Consider the following 22,627-nt stretch of genomic DNA (forward strand, 5'->3'; position numbering starts at 1 on the left):
AGACTCCCAGGAAAGACGAGGAGGGGAGAGCGAGCTCTGTTTTCAAATGGGAAAAACACCTGCGGCTCTGGAAAACCCATATTGAAGGAGGGGCGTTCTGATAGTGTGGTGTCTCTGCGTGTAAATATATGTCTACCTGTCGGTGGCCTTCAGTTGGAGATTCAGTTGTTTCTATAAACTTCATTATTTTCAAAAGTTTTGTACAGTTTTCTCTGCAGCTGCAGCACAACATAACAAGCACCACTGATGTACCTCTATGAAATCTCCATATTACCAAAGTTAAAAAGCAATATCGCCAAAAAACTTATTCTTACATTAACAAAGTTCAGTGACTGACACTATTGTTACTCCATTATAGTACACCAAGTTGAGATTTTTTGAGATATTGACACCGAACCACTGTTTAGCCTATGGGAGTGATGGGCTTGGAAAGTGGGAAGTGGGAAGGTGTCCTGTGGACCGACAAATCAGCATTTGAGATTCTTTTTGGAAATCATGGACACTGTGTCCTCCGGTCTAAAGACCACTCAGCCTGTTATCAGTGCACAGTTCAAAAGCCAGTATTCATGATGGTATAAGGGTGCATTAGTGCACATGGCATGGGTGACATGCACATCTGTGAAGGCACCATTAATGCTGAATGATATATACATGTTATGGCAACATATGCTGCCATCCAGATGACGTCTTTTTCAGGGAAGGCCTTACTTGTTTCAGCAAGACACTTCCAAACCACATTCTGCATGTATTACAACAGATATTGTCTCCTCAGTTCCCAAACTCTTACAGAGTGTTGTTAAAACAAGAGGTGATAAAACACTGAGGTACCTCTGTCTCAAACTTTTTGAAATGTATTCTTGGTATGAAATTCGAAATGGCCATATATTTAAAAAAAATAAATAAATAAACATTCCTCAGTTTTAAGATTTGGTATGTTGTCTTTGTAATATTTCCTTTAAAAATATGATCTGCATATTACTGCATCCTATTTTTATTTACATTCTGCACAGCATCCCATCTTTTTGAAATGGGGTTGTACAGTAAATTCAGATATAACAGACAAAACACTGATAATAATGGTAAAATCTTGTGTTTGTGTACTATCCTTTTGAGGGATCTGTCTAACACTTTAGCAAATTCTTCACTTTTCCAGATTGTGGGATGTCTGGAAGGATTAGACACCAGTGGAAGAGGGTTTCGGTTTAAAAGTTTAATAAAGAAGCAAACCAATAACAGAATCCAAAAACAAGCCAAGGTCAACAACAGGACAACAGGCCTGTACAGGCAAGACAAAAACAAAAGCAGGTCAAAAAGCAGGTAAAAAGGTCAGAACACAAACAAGACAAAACAGAGTCAAAAGGGGAAAGGCAGAAGTCGAATACAAGACAGCAGGCTGACAAAATACTTTGCAATGTGAGTGTGAACACAGACAAGTTATAGGGGGTGGCGTGACACAGATGCAGATGAAATTGGTAAGCACTATTACATGCCCAATTAGTGTAAACCAGGACGATATGTTGATAAGTTAGTTGCTATTTTAAAATAGCAATTTGTACTTTGTAGATAGTTCAATGCAAGGCGACATAAACTATAAGAAGCTAGGACTATTTGCATTTATGCTCATGTTTCACTCATATTTTACCACTGGACAGAGATTAATTAGGCTTTGATTCTATACATAATTCTACGAAAATGTAGGCATTTGTGTGCAGAATAGTGCAGTACTTAATATCAGCAAACGAGGTAAGTAAACTGGCAAACAGTGTAGTTAATTAGCCAAATTAGAATAAATAAAATAAAGTGAAATAAAATGACCAAAAAGACAAGTAAATGCAAAGATCATGTCATCAATCTCTCTCTATGAGCAGGTGGGAAATAAACTCAAACTAGAACAGTATGTTCAGTTTATGTTTGGGTCAGTTCTTGTATTTGAATGTGCAGTGGGAAAACACCCCTATAAAGTCATGCCTCTACAGTAAACACTGCCTTTGTGGCTGGTGCACGTTCATGGTTATATGATAAAAATGAAACAAAAAATGTTGTGAAGTTATTGACTTGGAAAGATCAGCTTTTGAAACCTTTACATTTTTGTGATAACATGGTTAAATTTGTCTTACAATTAGGACAACATACTGCTGTATCAGTGCAGTAATACTTGTGTTATCCATGCAAAAGTGAGTTCTTTGCTGTTGTGATGTAACCCTGTCCTATACACATTCTGGACCAACAAGTAACTATCTAACAACCACGTAGCAAAACCCTAACAACCACGCAAAATACTCTCGTATTAACATAACAGTACACTAGCAACATCCTGGAACACCACAGCGACACTCTAGCCACCATCAGTAATATAATAGCAATCACTTAGCAATACCTTGGCAACCACCTGTCATATCACTTTGCAACACTATGGCAAACACCTAGAATACTGTAAACATCAACCAGCAACTGCCTAGTAACCAACAGTGATACCATAGCAACCAGTTAGCAAAACCCTAGCAAATACTTGGCAAACAATAGCAACAACCTAGCAGCACCATAGCAACCACTTGAAACAACACAGAAACCACTCAGTAATACCCTGGCAGTCACCTTAGATACCATCGAAGCTGCCAAGCAATGTCTTGGCAACCACCTAAAACATCACAGTATCTGATTAGCGACACCTACACCACCAACAAGCAACAGTCTAGCAACTGCTTGGCAAAACCAAGCAATCACCTAAGACACCTTAGCAACTACCTGGAATACCATAGGAATCTGCTAACAAACCACTAGCAACCACCAGAGACCACCTAACACCTTACAACACCCTAGCAATACCAGTGAATTACTTAAGCTGTGTAATCACTTTTCTTCAAGAAATCCATCCATCCATCCATCCATTTTCTAATCCGCTTCTCCGTCAGGGTCGCGGGGGGGTGCTGGAGCCTATCCCAGCAGTCTTTGGGCAGAAGGCAGGATACACCCTGGACAGGTCGCCAGTCCATCGCAGGGCAGACAGACAGACACAGACAGTCACTCACACACTCACACCCTAGGGGCAATTTAGCATGTCTAATTGACCTGACTGCATGTCTTTGGACTGTGGGAGGAAACCGGAGAACCCGGAGGAAACCCACACAGACACGGGGAGAACATGCAAACTCCACACAGAGAGGACCCTGGTCACCCAGCCGGGGAATCGAACCCAGGCCCTCTTTGCTGTGAGGCGACGGCGCTACCCACCACGCCTTCAAGAAATCCACTTTTCATTATTTATTTAATGATTTCTTTTTTCTTTGTTTCTTACTGAGATATCTGTCTTGCACGATGCCATGGCAGCTGAAAGAACCCCTGCCTGTCTCATACGTAAGCATTTTACAGCAGTACACGCACATGCCCTCAGGCCTGTTCTAGAAGAATCTACTTCCACTCAGAATGCAGCTTGTCTGAAAATGCTGCATCAACATCCAGCTTAATACAACTAAAACCAAAGCAATAAGCATTCGCTTTTGCTCTCGCAACTACTTATTTATTTACAACTGTTTAAAAGCTTTCTCCTAAGAGTCAGCCAGCGGACGGCCTCCATCGGGGTGGGGGGGGGTGGTGGTCATAGAACACAGACACAGTCAGTTCACATACTCAAGTATCTGCAGACAAAGAGGAAAACAAGGAATAGATGGAAAGTAACAAAGATTGCAGTTCTAGCTGGGAGGCACTCAGTACATCATGAATCTTGTGTGTCTCTGTCATCTAAGGGCACTGATGTCCTGGAAAACAAACAGCATAAAATATGTAGAGCCGATAGAGGGTGGAGTGATGTACTTACCTTAGGAGATATTTTAATACGATTTGAGTTTGATTGTTGTATGTAATTGCTCTTGTTGTGTGTACAGTGTGGCAAAAACATCTTCATATTTTAAGTACAGGCACTAACGTGCATAAAGGATGTAAACTGACTGTAATGAAACATGTGATTAGGGTTGAAATTGAGAGTTATTAAATATGTAATTAGGGTTGAAACTGAATGCAATTAAACATCTGATTAGGGCTGAAACGTTTATTCAAACAGAGCCCTGCTGGTGACATCCCATATAAATAAAAAGTCATGACCACAACTTAGCATGGCTTGGGAATGAGATCCTAATGTGGGGCCACGACTTAGTAAGGCATGGGAATGAGATCATTGAGCCTTGACCACAGCTTAATAAGGCATGATCTTGTTCCCGCGCCTTACTAAGTTGTGGTCCAACTTTAGTTTTCCAATGTTACCTTTAACCACCAGAAAAGAAAACAAGCTGGTGTCGAGTCTAATCGGTCAGTAAACGTTAGCTTTATTACTATGCCAGTGTTCTGACCAACTGAACTTTACTGTTACAAACATCTCCTAAGTTCATCATGTTACATTACTAATGTTCGTCAGTGGAACGTGACTAATGCTAGTAACGTAAGCCGTACCAGTTTCAGTTCATTAGAAGCATTTAGCAGCTACTTCAGAAAAACTACTGACAACTGGCACTTTGTTCTGTTACAGCTAACTACGTACAACTGGTCAGTTCGCTTAAAACACAACTCTTTTTGGAAACATAGTTTTCAAGCGAAAAATGAACAAACATCCACTCGTCCTGGAAACCTGTTCGCACAGAGCTTGTCCAGTTAACTAACATGTAAAAATGCTAAACCAAATAAATGATGCGACAGCCTGAAGAGCTGTAATGTTAATCTACACATTTATTATTATATCACTAATTTTTGCTTCACTATTAACTATTAACTAATGCTTATTGATTACTGTAGCACAAAAGTGTGAGCAGACTTTTAAAAAAGTGAAATTATTTTCACTTGTAGTGAATACAACCTAAATTTGACAGTGAATGCTAGTTTATTAGTGAATGACTATCACAATATCAGCTTTTTGCATCCCTAGACATACACATGCATTATTTAAGCCGCTTATCTTTCTGGGTTGCTGGGTGAACTGGAGGCCATCCCAGCAGTCACTGGGCAGAAGGCAGATAGCACCCTGGACAGTCCTCACAGGGTGCATGCCTAGACACATTTTTTGAATACTACAGCAAACCTAGAGTAATAACTGACTTAATATCACTGATAATTGAATTTTAAGAGCTAACCCTCATGGACTCAGCCCCATTCCTCACCTCTTTATTCAGTAGTAACTCAGCAAACTAATAATAGTGCTAGTTTTGCAATGTTTTCCATTTTTTATTATTAAATAACAACTTAAGGATGTGGACCTGAAGTCTAAGGGGTTGATGTTCATAGCTAATAGAAAGCTAGGGAAAAAAACTCTGTGCTACATGTAAGTATATTTTAAAGTAACAATACATTCAGGGTAATAAGACGGTAACAATTCTACTTCTATGATTTAAAAGACAGCAACAGTGTCATAAACTCTTCCTCTTCAGCCAACTGTACTACTTATCTGACCTACTTGGCAAATGTTCCACCCTTTCTGTTATGTGTAGAAAAAAAAGCCCAACACAATAGGGATGTTTAAAAGGGAATCTGATGTGTAGTCTCAGCTTTCAAGCCCTTGATGAGAATCCACTCTAGTCAGAAATCTCAGAAAAATGCATGGTCACATAAAAGTGTGTCCATAAAAGAGATTGGTTTATGCAGCGGTTTACGGTCACACCCAATGACCATGGGTACTTATTGTTACTGTTAATAAAATTTTTACCACCCTAGCTGTATGAATGCAGAGACGTGTGTGGACGCTAGCATGCTAATGGACACAGTGTAGCTAATGAGTCCAGCTGGAAGAAGCATTTTTCGCTTTTCTGTTCTAATTATTTTTTTTCGATGCTTGAGGCTTAAGGTCTTAATTGACATTCAGTTGTAATGGCCAGACATTTCCAAAGACATCTTAAGAAGAAACAGGGCTTGTACTGGCCTGCTGATAATACTTTGGCAGCGATGTGGCTCCAGATAGTTATGTACTGCTACAGCATGTACCACATGAGAGAAGAGAAAGACAGAGACATGTCTGGACTAATGCTGGGAGATTATACCTTTACTCATCAATACATTGTGATGCTGATATTCAGATTTAGCAGTGTTTACAGATAATTAGTTTCACAGTAAATCTCTAAAGTTCATTTCACTTGTGTTATTGTTTGCTATCCGGTGTCAACCATAGAAGGATGGGTTTCTCTTTCGACTCTTGGTTCCTTTCAAGATTTCTCCCTCTTGCTCTTAGGGAGTTTTTTCTGGCCACTGTCTCCATTAGCTTACTCATGGGGGCATGGACCCAGATTTTTCTGTGAAGCTGCTTTGCAACAACGCCAGCCTGTAAAAAGCACTTATAAATAAACTTTGACTTGACTTGACATCTCCGAGATGGAATTTTATCAAAAATCTATGTAGTACAAGTCTTAACTATTTGTGTAAATGCCATTAACCTCTAAAAAAATCCCAGGTCTGTTACACCCTAAGGTCATTTTCATAGATAATTACTATCATAGTAAATCTACCTCCATATTTACATTTAATACCTTAAATTCAACATTCTGTGTCACAAAGCGCCCTTGGACCATTCAGGATGAGCTTCTCACCAATCAGGGAGCCTTCGGGCAGAGGTGGACCTTTACGGTCCTTTTTGGGTCATAATACAAGCTATGTCAGATCTGAAGGATATTGGTTAGATGGACTTGCCGCAGTCATGAAACATGGGTTCATTAACTTAATTATTGATGCAAACTTAAGTATGACTTTAATAAATGCAAACTTAATTGGGACTCAGACACAGCTACAGTCTTTAAGTCCAGGCTATAAACCCGCCTGTTTAGTCAGGCCTTTGGTAATTAGTTTTTCCCATTAGATAAAAGGAGCAGATCTGGGGGTTCCAGGACATAGAGTGTTGACAGTGGAGTGGAGCTGATGTCTGTTACCTTCTGTCTCTCCCTTTTAATTAGGCTGTAATAACTTGACCTGCTGGAGTCTCTGCTGCACTCTGTTACCACTGTATACTGTAATAAGTCTCTTAATAGAACTAAGTGTCTGTGTGTTTCTTTGCTGAGCTGAACAGGTGCCCATCCTGTGCGGTCTGATGCTGTTGCTTCATCTGCCTTGATCAGGTTCCCACTGCTCACCTATCTTTTGGACCAGCTTGACCACCATGGAGCTTCCTGCTGTACAATACTGTGCAAATCCCCTCTGTCCCCCACTGACTCTCCTGATGATGATGCTGCATACACAGACTCAAACTATTTAATCATAGCCATAGCTTCATCTCCTTTTCCTCTTTTCTGTGTGTTAATATTTTATACTAATGTTAAAACCTCATTCTCTGCTCCTATTGCTCATGTTATTGTTTGCTATCCGGTGTCGATCAGAGGAGGATAGGCTCCTCTTCTGAGTCTTGGCTCCTTTCAAGGTTTCTTCCTCTTGCTTTTTCCTTACCACAGTCACCACTGGTGATGCTCATGGGGGCTTGGACCCAGATCTTTCTGTAAAGCTGTTTTGTGACAACACATGTTGGAAAAATGCTAGATAAATAAACTTTGACTTGACTTGACCTATCTGATACTGAATTTTATCAAAACCATCCAGTAAGAGTCTGAACTATTCATGTTAATGTCCTGAACTCATACATATCCTAAACCTTTACACCTCGAGTCATATTATCAGAAACTGCATAGAAAATAGTAGAAACTTGCTGTTATAAGTTATAGAAGACCCTATGTCATTCATTTATTCATCATCTGAGCCATATACCCTCCTGGGTCGGGGGGGGGCTGCTGGAGCCTACCCCGGCACTCATTGGGCGGAAGGCAAGAAACACCCTGGAGAGGTGAACTCAATAAAGGGCTGTGGTCACCCAGCTGGGGATTCAAACCCAGGCCCTTCTTGCTTTGAGATGACAGTGCTACCCAATGTACCCACACTACCCCATTTTTCAACAGTTAGCACTTTAAGATATAGGTCGCTCTAGCAGATTTATTTCACACTGGTAATTGCCTGCTGTGTGTGTAATGCATGCTGGGTATTGCAGAGAGAGAACAATGATGTATGAAAATACAAAGACACAAAATCACGAATCCTGTAAAACAGATAAGGCTGAGGGATGCATTGCTACACTACACTATAATACACAACATCCTAACTTTAGACTGAAAGGCCCATTTAGTTGAACTTGCTGACTTGGTCCTTGGGCTTTTTTGAATTCTGGACATGTGAACGTTTAACTGGACAAAGAACAGAAACAGAGCGAAAAGCTTTCCTGTGTCAGTAAATGGTAACTTCAAGCAGAAAAAAAACAAGAAATTTTAGGAAAAACTTGAAGGATGGTGAAAGAAAAAAAAGAGAGGGAGGACAAAGGCTTACTCAGTGGGCTGGATGAGGCGGACTTTTCCGAGGCGAAGGATGACAGGCCCTCGCGGATTACGAATCTTCTTTACCTCACTGTTCTTCAGCAGGGAAAAACGTCGCACCAGATTGAAACCTGCGAATCAATCGATCAATTCATTAAGCATCCAGCAGGCTAATCAATCAGCCGTCTACCAGGTGACACACACACACACACACACACACACACACACACACCACCCGGAGTGTCACAGCAGGAGCTCAGCTGCAGTAGAAAAGCCTTTAACTCACAAAGAGATCAGAATAAGATCTCTAACGACAGAACTCTATAATACTGAGTGTTTCTGCAGCAGTTCCCCCAGGGAGCTTAGATTTTAAACAAGTCTTTTTTAAGACAAATGTATGCAGAAACACTCATAGAAACACAGCACCAGGAACCAAACATAGACTACAAGTCAAAATTTTGGTATCAATTTTTACCAATATAAAACCAATTTGGTTGAAAGTAAATGTATACAGTGATTCTAAAATGCCAATCATGCCCAACTTTACCAGTTTCCAATAATCAGACAGACACTAGGAATATACAATAAAAATAAAAAAGTAAGAAAAGAAGATGTGTCCAAAATGATGAACAGAGATGTGGATTATTCTAAAATGACTGAAGAAGCTGAGAACGCTGAGAAGTTATTATAAAATTAATATGACAAAATCCATCATAATTCAAAAGTGTAGATCAAATCTCAAGGCAGACAACTGACAAAAAATTATGTATATAGATCATCACAGTATGTTATCATTTCATTATCGTCATCAACACATCTGCAAACACCATAGATCGGTTTGTACAAATTAAATACATATATATACATACATAAGTTATTTTTTGCATATTAAAAAAGTATTTATATGGAAAATGATTCCAAATGTTTGAACTATAGTGTATATAAAATTCATGATCATGCTATTACTGAATATTACAGTTACCTTCAGATTCAGGTGCTTAAATTCATACACAGGGTAAAGAATTCTTAAAATTAGGGCTGTTGACAAAGATAATGTTGACCTAGTTATCCCAGAAATATATCTTGGATAATATCGTTTATCTTCGCACCCTGAGAATAACCTCTCTTTAATTTAAATCAACTTCAAAACAAGCAAATACAGAGAATCAAGCAGGAGTCGCTGATTTCAAAATGGGCAACAACAGAATCGCACAACAAAGTGTTTCTCAACCCCTTACTTCCTGGAAATTCTTTAAATAAGCTGTTGGATATTGGTTCATTACTTTCCCCAGTGAGGGTTGTAGCTTAAAAACATTCAAAGCATCTACTTCTGTAAACACACATCAAGCGCAACATAAGAAAGCCTTGTACCAGATCACAGCACAACATTAGGTAGCCGGGCAGATCACAGAAGCGTGTATTAGAGCGACTCAAATGCTTTTAGTTTGCTTGACATGCTCTACAGGCACAAGGCAATTTCCATAAGAATTCTTTAAGAAGCTTAAAGGGCAATTCTACGTTTTTAAAAATTTCGGCATCATTTAACAGTTACAATGTAAACGAAATCACCACAGAAAGACTGATGTGAAATTCTAGAGAATGGAGCTGTACACAGAGGTGCTGATAGGTACCAGACGTCTGAAGAGTTTAATGCCTCTTAATGTTGCCTCACAAAAAGTTATTACATTAAATGGTTATGAATACTCTGCCCAATGCCTGAGACACTGTTTAATGATACTTTTGCTGTAAAATCTTCTAAAACTTATTTCAGATTCACCAGTATTTCGCCATTATCAACATTACATATTGATGCTGTTATTTTTATCATTTTTGTGTGGCAGCTGTCCTTTACAGAGTCTGAAAAAATAATGATGAATGAAGCAGTAGAAATGCTCATTTTAAATAGAAAATAAAATGGTCATATTTGTGTTGCAGACATCACAACACCTGGTTCCTATCAGCACCAGTGTAAAGACATCAAAACATTTCTCTACAATGAACCATTTCAAATCAAGCCCCTCTGAATGACTTTGGTCACATCTCAATGACACAAAATCAGGCGGAAATACTCCCTTCTAACAAACTACAGTTCAGTTTCAGGCTTACAAGGCATGCAAGTCTAACAGAAGCCTGGAATTAGTGTACAAACAACATGCTTGCTAACAGTCACTGATCTGGCTGTCAACTACAACCATTAATCATATGTTGCATTACGGAAATGTTACATTTCACAAAGAATCACTGTCACTGAAAATGTATAATATTCAATAAATAGTGATATTGCTTCATCACTCAGTCCTAAAGGCAAAACATTAATAGGAGTACTGTACCAGTAATGTTGTGTCTGGCTGTCTGAGGAAACTTCCAATCTTCAACCTGTAGTGATGGGCAGGGCAAACCTATCAGAAGAAAAGACACACAGACAGACAGACAGACAGACAGACAGACAGACAGACAGACAGACATGTCATTTGAAGCACATCCATCCACTATTTTGAACTTCCACTGTAAAAGTTTCCACATAGAACAAGTTGAGTATCTGGCCAAGGACATTTCTGTCATACGCTGGACCTCAGCAAAGGGCGAAAGTGTAGAGGTGATCAAAGCTCGTCTGGAGGAGACAGACGCCACCTCAGATACAAAGCTAAAAATAAATTCCGTCTGCGAGAATCGCTCCATAATCCAGAGACAAGGTCTCTGACAGCTGGCCTGACGTTCCATCGACCAGTGGACATCACATGATGGATCTACTCATGCTGCCACTCACCACTGTGGTGCAAAGTGTTGCCTGTCATGCAGGCAAGGCTTTACCTCAGAGAGAGTTCAACAGAGAATTCTTCTATGTGTCTATTAGTATGTTGATACTTTTTGATTTTAGCTCTGCCGTAGGTACCATATTTCATGATCTATTACTCTCTTGCATTGGTATTACTGGATCCACCCTTTCCTGCCTTTCCTCATATCTCAGTCACAGACATCAAAATGTAGCTATTCAGAATAATAAATCCTCTATGGTGTCTGTGACTAAGGGTGTTCCACAGGTCTCAGTTTTAGGTCCATTGCTCTTCACTATTTACATGCTGCCACTTGGGCAAATAATACACCTTCATGGCTTAGCTTTCATTGTTTTGCAGACGACACTCAGATCTAGGTTAGCGTTAGCCCTGTTCAGACTACACCACCACCTGTTCCATCTGTCTTTGAGTCACATGAGTTTGAATTTTTTTAAAACTGAATGCTAGAAAAACTAAGTTGCTTTTAATTGACTCCAAGTCACTGATATCTAGCTCATCTTTCCTTGGCATCAGTATTGATGGGATTCTGGTAACACCTTCTCCCCACGTCCGCAACCTCAGCATTTTTTCATCTTCGCAACATTTCTCACCTCTGATCACTTCTCAGCCAAGCTGATGTAGAAACACTTGTGCATGCATTAGTGACATCACGGCTAGACTACTGCAATGTTCTGTTTTCTGGCCTCCCTGTCAAGACCCTGACTAGGTTACAGTATGGTCAAAACGCCACTGCTAGGATCGTCATGGTCAAGTTATGGAATACTCTCCCACAGTCTATTCGGGATGCAACCTCTCTGTCTTCATTTAAATCTCTGTTAAAGACTTACTTGTTTTCACTGTGTTATCGTTGTTATACTTGAATGTTTACCTGTGTTGTCCTTTTGTTTAATGTACTTAATGTGTTAATGTTCTTTGATAGTAAAGAATCCTTGAGCATGGGAAAGGCACTATATAAATAAAAGTAAAGATGACGATAATGATGACGAAGGACTAAATACGACTGTAGCAGAAGATTAATGATATTAGCCAGACAGATATTAGACAGAAGTAGAAACGGCCAAATATCAACTCAATTGCTTCATAAGACATATAGAAAAGAAGAAACAGTAAAAATATATTTTCTCTGGCACATCTTCCACTGAGGAGAAAAGACCTCACACAGAAGATGACGAGTTCACACCAGCATCCAATACTGTACTTAGTAGTTGCTCATTAGCTTATTTGAAAAGGAAGCTTCTGTTACTCATCTGACATAAAAACTTACCAATGTACCAATATTATGTCTGAATAATAAAACATGTCTTCAAATTTGAATCTTCAGTGCACGCCTTTTTCCTTACCTGCGGTTAACCAGATATGTGACTAGCAACATAGCAACTCCTATGGATACTGAAATTTCCAAAATAGTCAAAACACAAATCCCTAGCCCTTATGTGGTGTTGGGGTCCACGGGACCCATTTTCAGTGTTTACCAAAAGAAAGAAATCTGCTTTATGTGCTTAGCTGGAATGGTAAAATGTCATGTCCTTTTGGTTACATTTTCATATATGTAAATATTTAGCTAGCTCGCAGTATTTACATTTTTAGCTAGTTCTCAGTGAATTGGGTTTTAGCAGGATGGCTAGCTCTACAACAATCATTACCTTACATTCAGCTTTCACTGGCTAACATGCCAATCGATCGTGAACATTTTAAAATGAGTTCACTGGCTAAAATATTTAACAATAAAACAAACGAATCATCCAACATTGATCACATAGCGCAGACTAAATATGTAAACTATATATATATATATATATATATATATATATATATATATATATATATATATATATATTATGTACTATATACACAATTTATTAGATCTAGAATTTATTAGTTTTTTTTTTCACCTATATAAACAGATAAACAGTTCCCTAGTTGTTTGAAATCTAAACTGGACCTTTACAGCCTTCAGGTGCATTCCTACCCATTTCCGACTCTGGTTCTAGATAGGTCAGTGCAAGTTTTGAGTTCGTATTTAAAGAAAATGAATTGTTTGGAAACCACTTGATTCCTTGGTCTCAAGCAGCATGTCTGCTCAATGTGTCTGAGACCAGAGGGCTTTTTAATCAGCGCTGTTCGATGAGCTCAACGCCCTGTCCATCAGTCAGCAAGTGTTAGTGAGTTAGCAAAGAAATGCTCTGAGTGCAGCTGTCACTTAGATGTTTCAAAGATCACATGAATGTGAAAGACTGCAGCAACATAAGTGAGAGCAAGGAGGTTGGTGAGGTTTTCAACAGGAGGTGAGTGAGGAAATAATGAGAAAACGAAAGAGGGGGGTATGAAATAGACGCCTTCCAACCCCCTCCAACCTGCGTCTCCTTGTCAAGTCCGATAAAGCTCCTTCTAAACTCGAGACACCTGAATCTCTTCTCAGCTAACTCAGCAGCCTCAGATGAGGGGGGAAATCTCTCGCTCACAAAAAAATCTGACAGACAAAGAATTCATTGCACACTTTTCTCACATTTTAAGTGTTTTGAAGTTGAACCGTACCCGGCTAAATCCCATCTCTTCACATCTCTACAAAGCTCTCCCTCATTCCTCGCTTTCACAAAAGGCGGAAAGCAGAATTAAGATGCGGCACTGTCGGGGAGGAGCCAGGGAGCCTGAAGGCTGAGTGGCTCCTGGGGGAACCATGGAAAGCTAAACGGAGAAGAGGAGGAGGGAGAGGAGGAGAGTCGTGAGCCGCTCCAGGTTTCTCAAGCTCCAACAATAGACAGATGGGACTAAGTGTCTGATGAAGGCTGATGGGTAATATTTCCAGGCTTTACAGCACCATGTGATTCCACTGATCCAATGTCAGTGACCTCCATTAACAATGGACATTCTGCCAGGTTTAGCCATAACAGGTTTTTAAATGCAAGAAAACATTAAAAAATTCTGAGAACAAGCTTGGATAATTAAGAACAAAAACGGGTTTCATGATTTTCTAGCCTTGTTCTACTGATGAGGGGACACCACAGTCAGCACGGAAGGTTTAATGACTCCTGGCCTCTAAAAATGATACCATCACTATTATTTCTATAATGCTCAAAGACGCTTTCCAATCAGAAAGTAACAAAATACGTAATCAACAATACATATAACACAGAACACACACACACACACACACACACACACACACACATCTCCATGTGTTTCCACAGCTAGCGGGGGGTGGGGTGGATTTCACTGACCACAGTATAGGCTACATTCACAGCACAAGCCTCATAGCTCAAATTCAATTTTTGCTCAAACCTAATCTGTCTGACACGATGGTTCACACTTGTTTAGGTTCTGTTAATAAAGTAAACGAACCAGCACACATCCTACTCAGTAACGTCACGTGAACGAATCACTGCATCATCAGCACAAACTAACGAGCAGAACGAGCTTCGCTGAGAAGATAATTAACTCTGATCAGCTCTCGGCTTCATTATTAGAGCCAGACGGAGGAGAACAGGTGAGATGAGCTGATTTTCCACCATTTACAGGCTTTAACTTCTGTTCGGCGCTGCTGCCATGGTAACGCTGAATGACGGCACACGAGCAGTGGAAAAAGCACATTCCGATCTGAGTGTACATTAAGGTCACGAATCGGATACGTATTCAATCTAGGACCACATATGAAAGTGGCTCAGGTTGGATTTGAAAAGATCAGATATGGCCACTCAGCCCTGAAAACATCAGATCTGAGTCACATTAGGGCAAAAATTTGATTTGTGCCACTTCAACCTGGTAATGTGAACGAGTCACTTAGCTAGCCCAGAGTGCTTAGCTGCGGGGGAAAGTCTTACAGCATAACTTCAGTGTCATTTTTTTTTAATTGCATTATTAAGCTTATTGTATTGTAACTCTGTATTAATCATAGTATACTACTATATTAATAATAGTAAGTACTGTATTAGTAGTCTACGTTAAGTTTGGGTAAAAACAAAAGGGTAATCACACCTCAGGAAATTATCAGATTTTTTTCCTATGCTATCTAAATAGATAGAGGCAAGCGAGCTCTCCCATTGGTTAGGAGTAAGGCCTAACATTCAAATGAACTATCAACATAATCATGAGGTGGCAGCAGAAAAAAAAAAAAACCACAATTGCATTTTGGAGCAATTTTGTGAGAAAAAAATGTTTTTTTTTTCTGGAAGTCCTAGATATACCACTGACCATGACTACAAATGGTAGCCCAACCAAGTTTGTCAGTTGTTAATGGAAAACAGTGGCAGCTCTACGCCAAAGCTCTTTACAGAGCCACTGCCAAACTGCTACATATAAGGTCAATATATCTTAATATGTCTGCTACAAGCTTTAAATAAAACATCTAGAATATCTTTCACAAGCTCCAAATGTCCGTGTTTAATAAAGAATGTCAAAAAGAATGTTTGTGCAGATTCCCTGCTGAAAAATAGACTAGCAGAACTATTTGGATTCAAATCTGATGGCTTTGTTTTCTATCAGGAACTGGCTTCATTGTTACCAGTAGAGACCATTTTCCTGTAGAACAGCTTTCGATCCTATACTGCAACCATCAACTGCATTAACCCCTGTTAAACCCTGAAATCCTTTACATTGTGGTATCAACACATCAGGAAAACACAGAATATCTATGGACTATTGGACCATGAACCAGCAAAAACGTTTTAAAAGGTTTCTATGATGGTTTTTTTCATTAGTTAGCATGAGCACAGAGTTAACATACTACTAGAAACCCAACAATGGCACTAGCAGACATTAGCATAACTGTACAGGTGGATTTTTCCATGAGTTTCGACATTTGAGGCCACAATTTGCACCATAACCTTCATTTGACTCAGGCAAAGACCCTTTTAAAGACAAGCATATTCAAAAATACAGTCGCGACTGCGTTCAGTCTGAACTTTGCCCAACCTCGTTCAATACGGCGCTCCTGGGGGTTGCGAATTGAGTGTCTCTGCTTTATTTGTCCCAGGCTACATGCTGTTTACTTCCATAGCTGACTGGATAGAGTCATTATGGAGAAGGTCAATGGGTGCTCAGCACAGCAGGGGAGGTGAAAAGGAGCTTCAGAAATGTCCGATCAGCTTTATCGGCACAACTTTGTAGGCTAATTTGACTGGGTTCCAAAAGTGGAGGAAGGCCTGTTTGTGGAATTACTGGGATCTGAGCTGTACATTCTAGCTGATGCAGTAAATAGTGAAGGGCGTTCAACATGACAAAGTGGAAGATGAAAGGAAAGCCTTAGATTTCACCCATAAGGAAGAAGTTACATGTTCACATTGGCTTTAATAAGGTCTCTCATAAAACTGAAGCACGCATGTAACAAAACAAAACAAAACAAACAAAAAAGGTTTCAAACCATACAAAGAACATCAGTTCACTGAAATTGCTTCAGTGAATCCAGACAGAAGTGAACAAGACAAGAAAAACCCTGCATAGCTCCATTCACCCTGCGATAGCTGTACTGTAATTCCTGCTCAAATCAACCTGCAGATATGTGTTAATGGGAGGGAGGCTAAATTCGAAAAGGCAGGCGTGTTGTTATTATATCTAGAATACACAACGCATGGATGTGCCAACAGACGCCTTCAGGCATGTCTTTTTCGCCTCTGTTTCAGAGCCCAGAGGAGACGTGACCAGTTTGAGCCAAACCTGATGAAAGACAAAGAAAGAGCCCAACCTGGAGGCATGAGGAGCTGACTGACAGCCTCCGACAAAGGTTAGACTGGAGATCAGGTTCCTCAGCAGCCATTCTCCTCCACGCTCTGTCTGATTTATCTGCTTCTTGGTGTTAGTGAGACTGACCGGCATGAACTTTGAGAACTGAAAGTCATCATTAGTTTTTAACTGCACCCTACACTTCACCATCAAAGCTTCACCCTTAATGTTGCTGACTTTTATGTGACGCTTTCATTGGTTTTCGGCACTTCTTTTCAAATAATAGCCAATTAGACAGTTTTTTTTTTCAACTCAATTACCTTTTTGCTTGATTGATTTGTTGCTTTACATGTAAACAGATCAATAGCAGGGCTTCACATTACTTTTATACTGTCTATCAAAAGGAAATAAAGGTTAAGATTTTAATAAAGTCATTCAGAGTGGTTTGCTGTTAAATACTCAATTGAAGTGAATCGTTTCCAACAATGGTGTCAAACACCAGAGTTAAAAGCTTCTAAAAGCTACAACAAAAAGTTTATATAAAATGGTTTAAAATTAAATACTTGGATCACAATGGCAGTTTTGACATCTTTTGGCTTAAAACATTAATTAAGATATATTCACAGAGGATAGGTACATGCAGGGCGAAACAGAACCTAAAGAAAACTTTTTTTTTTTCAGATTTACTACTATTGTACCACTATTAACATTTCATATATAAACTCAGAAGATGTGAGCAGGTTTATTGGTCACTTTAGGCAGCAAACAGAATGGCTGTATTTATGTTGTATACATTGTGACCCCTGGTTCCTATCACTGCACTGTAAGTGAGTACAACATCAATAAGTACAATGAATCTGTGCAATGAATCACTTCACATCAGACTAATCTGAATGACTGTTGTTTTAGGGTTGTTTGAAGTTTGAATTATGCAAAAATGTAGAAAAATCAGTGGAATTTCACTTTCATTCAATCATTATTTGATTATATATATATATATATATATATATATATATATATATATATATATATATATATATATATATATATATACATACATACACACATATATATATATATATTTGAATATGAATATCATATGATGAATATGAAGCAAGTGTGGAAGCAAATTATACCCAAATTTGAGCTGTTTATGATAAAATCTCTGCAGGTTGTTTTTCTTATGTCTTACTGAAAAGAAGACAAGATGTCTATAGGTAATGTATATGTTGGATAACAGCTTACAGGCTCTATTTATATGAATTAAACAATGCTGCACAAAAAAAACACAGATTTTGAAGCAAACAAAATCAAACATTATTGCTTCTTCCATGCTTGTCCCCCCAAAACCTTCCACTACTCATTTTTTCAGTCTGTTGTGAGACACTTGAAAGGCTGTTTCCAGAAAACAACCCCAAAATAAGCTATTTTCTCTCAAAACACACAACTTTAAATTATATTTATTATATTATTTATTGTATCTGAAGGTAATTGCACTACATTATGTAAGCAAACCACCATCTTTTAAAGATTCCTGCAAAAGAGTCCATGGAAAAAGAACCAGGTTGGCTACATTCTAAACCTCAAGCTATTTTCCACAATATCCTCCCCTCACTGCTCTCCTTTTTCTCTTCTAATGTATTAGCAGGCCTTGAGAAAGTACAGCATGGGAAAGGGAATTATACTCTGAGAGATGATGATCACTGTGACATTGCATGTTGGCTCCAGTTTAGTCAAAGCTGCCCTCAGTGCCCAGACAGGCTCTCCAGAGGCCACATAGACACGCTTAGCCCATAGAGGATATGGCTAAGGGAAGGATTTCCTACAAGAAGGAATCCCCTGTGGACCACTCTGAAGTCCCATTCCTCAAAAAAGACAGATTTGGTAAGAGATCTGTACCTCAAGTGACTAAAAGCACAGCATTTTGTAGTCCCAGTGCATTTCAATAGCAGCTCAGCATTACAATATCTCAACTATGAAGCAATATAACAGAAAATAAATACATCTATATATATATATATATATATATATATATATATATATATATATATATATATATATATATATATATATAAATTCTGTTTCCTCTCCATGGATCACCACCTTATCGTGGTGGAGAGGTTTGTGTGCTTGAAGGACCCTAGGAGCTATGTTGTCTGGAGCAAAAGCTCCTGGTAGGGTCTCCCATGGCAAACTGGTCCTAGGTGACAGGCCAGACAAAGTGTGATCCATAACCACCCCTATGAGGACAACAAAGCAGGACTCGTGTACCCTGCCCGGATCAGGGTTACCGGGGCCCCACCCTGGAGCCAGGCCTGGGGGAGGGGCTCGCCAGCGAGCGTCTGGTGGCCGGGCATTCACTCATGGTGCCCGGCCGGGCCCAGCCCGAAGGAGCTACATGAGTCCCCCCTCCCATCGACCCACCACCGATGGGAGGGGCAGTAGTAGGGGTGCGGTGCATTGTGGATCGGGCAGTGTCCGAAGGCGTGGGCCTTGGCGTTCTGATCCTCGGTTGCTGAAACTGGCTTTTGGAACTTGGAACGTTACCTCACTGGCGGGGAAGGAGCCCGAGTTGGTGCGCGAGGTCGAGAGATACCGACTAGATATAGTCGGGCTCACCTCAACACACAGCTTGGGCTCTGGGTCCAATCTCCTTGAGAGGGGCTGGACTTTTTTCTTTTCTGGAGTTGCCCATGGTGAGAGGCGGCGGGCAGGTGTGGGCTTTCTCATAGCCCCTCGACTCGGCGCCTGTATGTTGGGGTTTTCCCCGGTGGACGAGAGGGTAGCTTCCCTACGCCTTCGGGTTGGGGAACGGGTCCTGACTGTTGTCTGTGCTTATGCACCGAACAGCAGTTCAGAATACCCAGCCTTCATAGAGTCCTTGGAAGGGGTGCTTGAAAGTGCTCCTCCTGGAGACTCGATTGTCCTACTGGGGGACTTCAACGCTCATGTGGGCAATGACAGTAAGACCTGGAGGGGTGTGATTGGGAGGAATGGCCTCTCTGATCTGAACCCGAGTGGTGTTCAGTTTTTGGACTTCTGTGCAAACCACAGTTTGTCCATAACGAACACCATGTTTGAACACAAGGATGTCCATAAGTGCACATGGCACCAGGACACCCTAGGCCGCAGTTCAATGATTGACTTTGTAGTCGTGTCAGCGGACTTGCGGCCATGTGTACTGGACACTCGGGTAAAGAGAGGAGCTGAGCTGTCAACTGATCACCACCTGGTGGTGAGTTGGATCAGGTGGTGGGGGAAGATGCCAGTCAGACCAGGCAAACCCAAACGTATAGTGAGGGTTTGCTGGGAACGTCTGGCAGAAGAACCTGTCAGATTGATCTTCAACTCACACCTCCGTCAGAACTTTGACCAGATATCGGGGGAGGTGGGGGACATTGACTCAGAATGGGCCATGTTCCGCTCCTCCATTGTTGAAGCGGCTGACTGTAGCTGTGGTCGCAAGGTAGTTGGTGCCTGTCGGGGCGGTAATCCTCGAACCCGGTGGTGGACACCCCAGGTGAGAGATGCCGTCAAGCTGAAGAAGGAATCCTACCGGACATGGTTGGCCTGTAGGACACCAGAGGCAGCTGGCAGGTATCGACAGGCCAAGCGATCTGCGGCTTCAGTCGTTGCCAAGGCAAAAACCCGGGTGTGGGAAGAGTTCGGTGAGGCCTTGGAAAGTGACTTTAAGTCGGCTCCGAAAAGATTCTGGCAAACCGTCAGGCGACTCAGAAGGGGAAAGCAGTGTGCCACTAGCACTGTATATAGTGGAGATGGTGTGCTGCTGACTTCGACTGAAGACGTCATTGGGCGGTGGAAGGAATACTTTGAGGACCTTCTCAATCCCACCGACACGTTCTCCAGTGAGGAGGCAGAGTCTGGGGACACGGGAATAGGCTTGTCCATTACTGAGGCCGAAGTCGCTAAGGTAGTTAAAAAGCTCCTTGGCGGCAGGGCTGCAGGGGTGGATGAGATCCGTCCCGAGTTCCTCAAGGCTCTGGATGTTGTGGGGCTGTCTTGGCTGACACGCCTTTTCAACATTGCGTGGACATCGGGGGTGGTGCCACTTGATTGGCAGACTGGGGTGGTGGTGCCTCTTTTTAAAAAGGGGGACCGGAGGGTGTGTTCCAACTACAGGGGAATCACACTCCTCAGCCTCCCTGGTAAGGTCTATGCAAGGGTACTGGAGAAGAGAGTCCGGCTTATAGTCGAACCTCGGATCCAGGAGGAGCAGTGCGGGTTCCGCCCTGGTCGTGGAACACTGGACCAACTCTTTACCCTCTCCAGGATTCTCGAGGGTTCATGGGAGTTTGCCCAACCAGTCCACATGTGCTTTGTGGATTTGGAGAAGGCATTCGACTGTGTTCCCCGGGGTATTCTGTGGGAGGTGCTTCGGGAGTACGGGGTACATGGCTCTTTGCTACGAGCCATTCAGGCCCTGTACAAACAAAGCAGGAGCTTGGTTCGCATGGCCGGCAGTAAGTCAGACTTTTTCCCAGTGAGAGTTGGACTCCGTCAGGGCTGCCCTTTGTCACCGATTCTATTCATAATTTTTATGGATAGAATTTCTAGGTGCAGTCAGGGGATGGAGGGTGTCCGGTTTGGTGACCTCAGGGTCACATCGCTGCTGTTCGCAGATGATGTGGTCCTATTGGGGACATCAGGCCGTGAACTTCAGCTTTCACTGGATCGGTTTGCAGCCGAGTGTGAAGCGGCCGGGATGAGGATCAGTACCTCCAAATCCGAGGCCATGGTTCTCACGCGGGAAAGGGTGGAGAGCCCTCTCTGGGTCGGGGATGAGCTCTTGCCTCAAGTGGAGGAGTTTAAGTATCTCGGGGTCTTGTTCACGAGTGATGGTACAAGGGAGCGGGAGATTGACAGGCGGATTGGTGCTGGGTCAGCAGTGATGCGGGCTCTTTACCGGTCTGTTGTGGTAAAGAAAGAGCTGAGCCATAAGGCAAGGCTCTCGATTTACTGGTCGATCTATGTTCCCACCCTCACCTATGGTCATGAGCTTTGGGTAATGACCGAAAGAACGAGATCGCGAATACAAGCGGCTGAAATGAGTTTCCTCCGCAGGGTGGCTGGACTCTCCCTTAGAGATAGGGTGAGAAGTTCGGTCATCCGAGAGGGACTCGGAGTAGAGCCGCTGCTTCTTCACGTCGAGAGGAGCCAGTTGAGGTGGTTCGGGCATCTTGTTAGGATGCCTCCTGGACGCCTCCCTTGGGAGGTGTCACAGGCAAGTCCACCGGGGAGGAGACCCCGGGGAAGACCCAGGACACGCTGGCGTGACTATATCGCCCAGCTGGCCTGGGAGCGCCTCGGAATCCCTCCCAGGGAGCTAGTGGAAGTGGCTGGGGAAAGGGAGGTCTGGGCTTCATTGCTCAGGATGCTGCCCCCGCGACCCGAACCCCGGAGAAGCGGAAGATGATGGATGGATGGATGGATAAATTCTGTTTAAAACAAATGATAATATAGACAGAGCCTCTGCACTCTACAGTTCCCTAGAGTGATTTCATGGTTACGATGTTAAGCTTAGAATTATATGAAGGAGCGGACAGTCTTGCTTTTAAAAACAGCAAAAATGTCAATATATTCAATACAGAAATCAATTTGAATATGGTTTGGCCAATCAGCCATTGCAACTAAAGATATGCATGGGTACTCCAGTATTTGCTTAACACAATGTTGCCCACCAAGCAACTCTGTTGCCAGATTTAGTGACTTCTCAGACCTTTATTAAAGTCACTTTATTTATTAAATAAAGTGGCTTTATTTTTTTTTTTTTTAAAAAGCACCTTGTGATAAATCTATCAACTTTTTCGACAAACCTTAGCTACTTAGACACAACATAGA

At 41.5% G+C, this 22,627-nt stretch overlaps 1 protein-coding gene across 3 annotated transcripts in view; it reads right to left on the bottom strand.

The window, feature by feature from the left end:
* col16a1 (collagen, type XVI, alpha 1) overlaps window positions 1-22,627 on the bottom strand; it is a 140,640-nt gene that overhangs the window by 108,947 nt on the left and 9,066 nt on the right. For all 3 annotated transcript variants that reach the window (XM_017693165.2, XM_037535433.1, XM_017693156.2), the window contains exons 3-4: window positions 10,649-10,717; window positions 8,332-8,449 (exon numbers count right to left, since the gene is read on the bottom strand). In XM_017693165.2, the coding sequence (XP_017548654.2) occupies window positions 8,332-8,449; window positions 10,649-10,717 (187 nt within the window). The remainder of the gene's footprint in view (window positions 1-8,331; window positions 8,450-10,648; window positions 10,718-22,627) is intronic.

This window comes from Pygocentrus nattereri, chromosome 27, assembly GCF_015220715.1.
Source record: "Pygocentrus nattereri isolate fPygNat1 chromosome 27, fPygNat1.pri, whole genome shotgun sequence".
Lineage (NCBI taxonomy): Eukaryota > Metazoa > Chordata > Actinopteri > Characiformes > Serrasalmidae > Pygocentrus > Pygocentrus nattereri.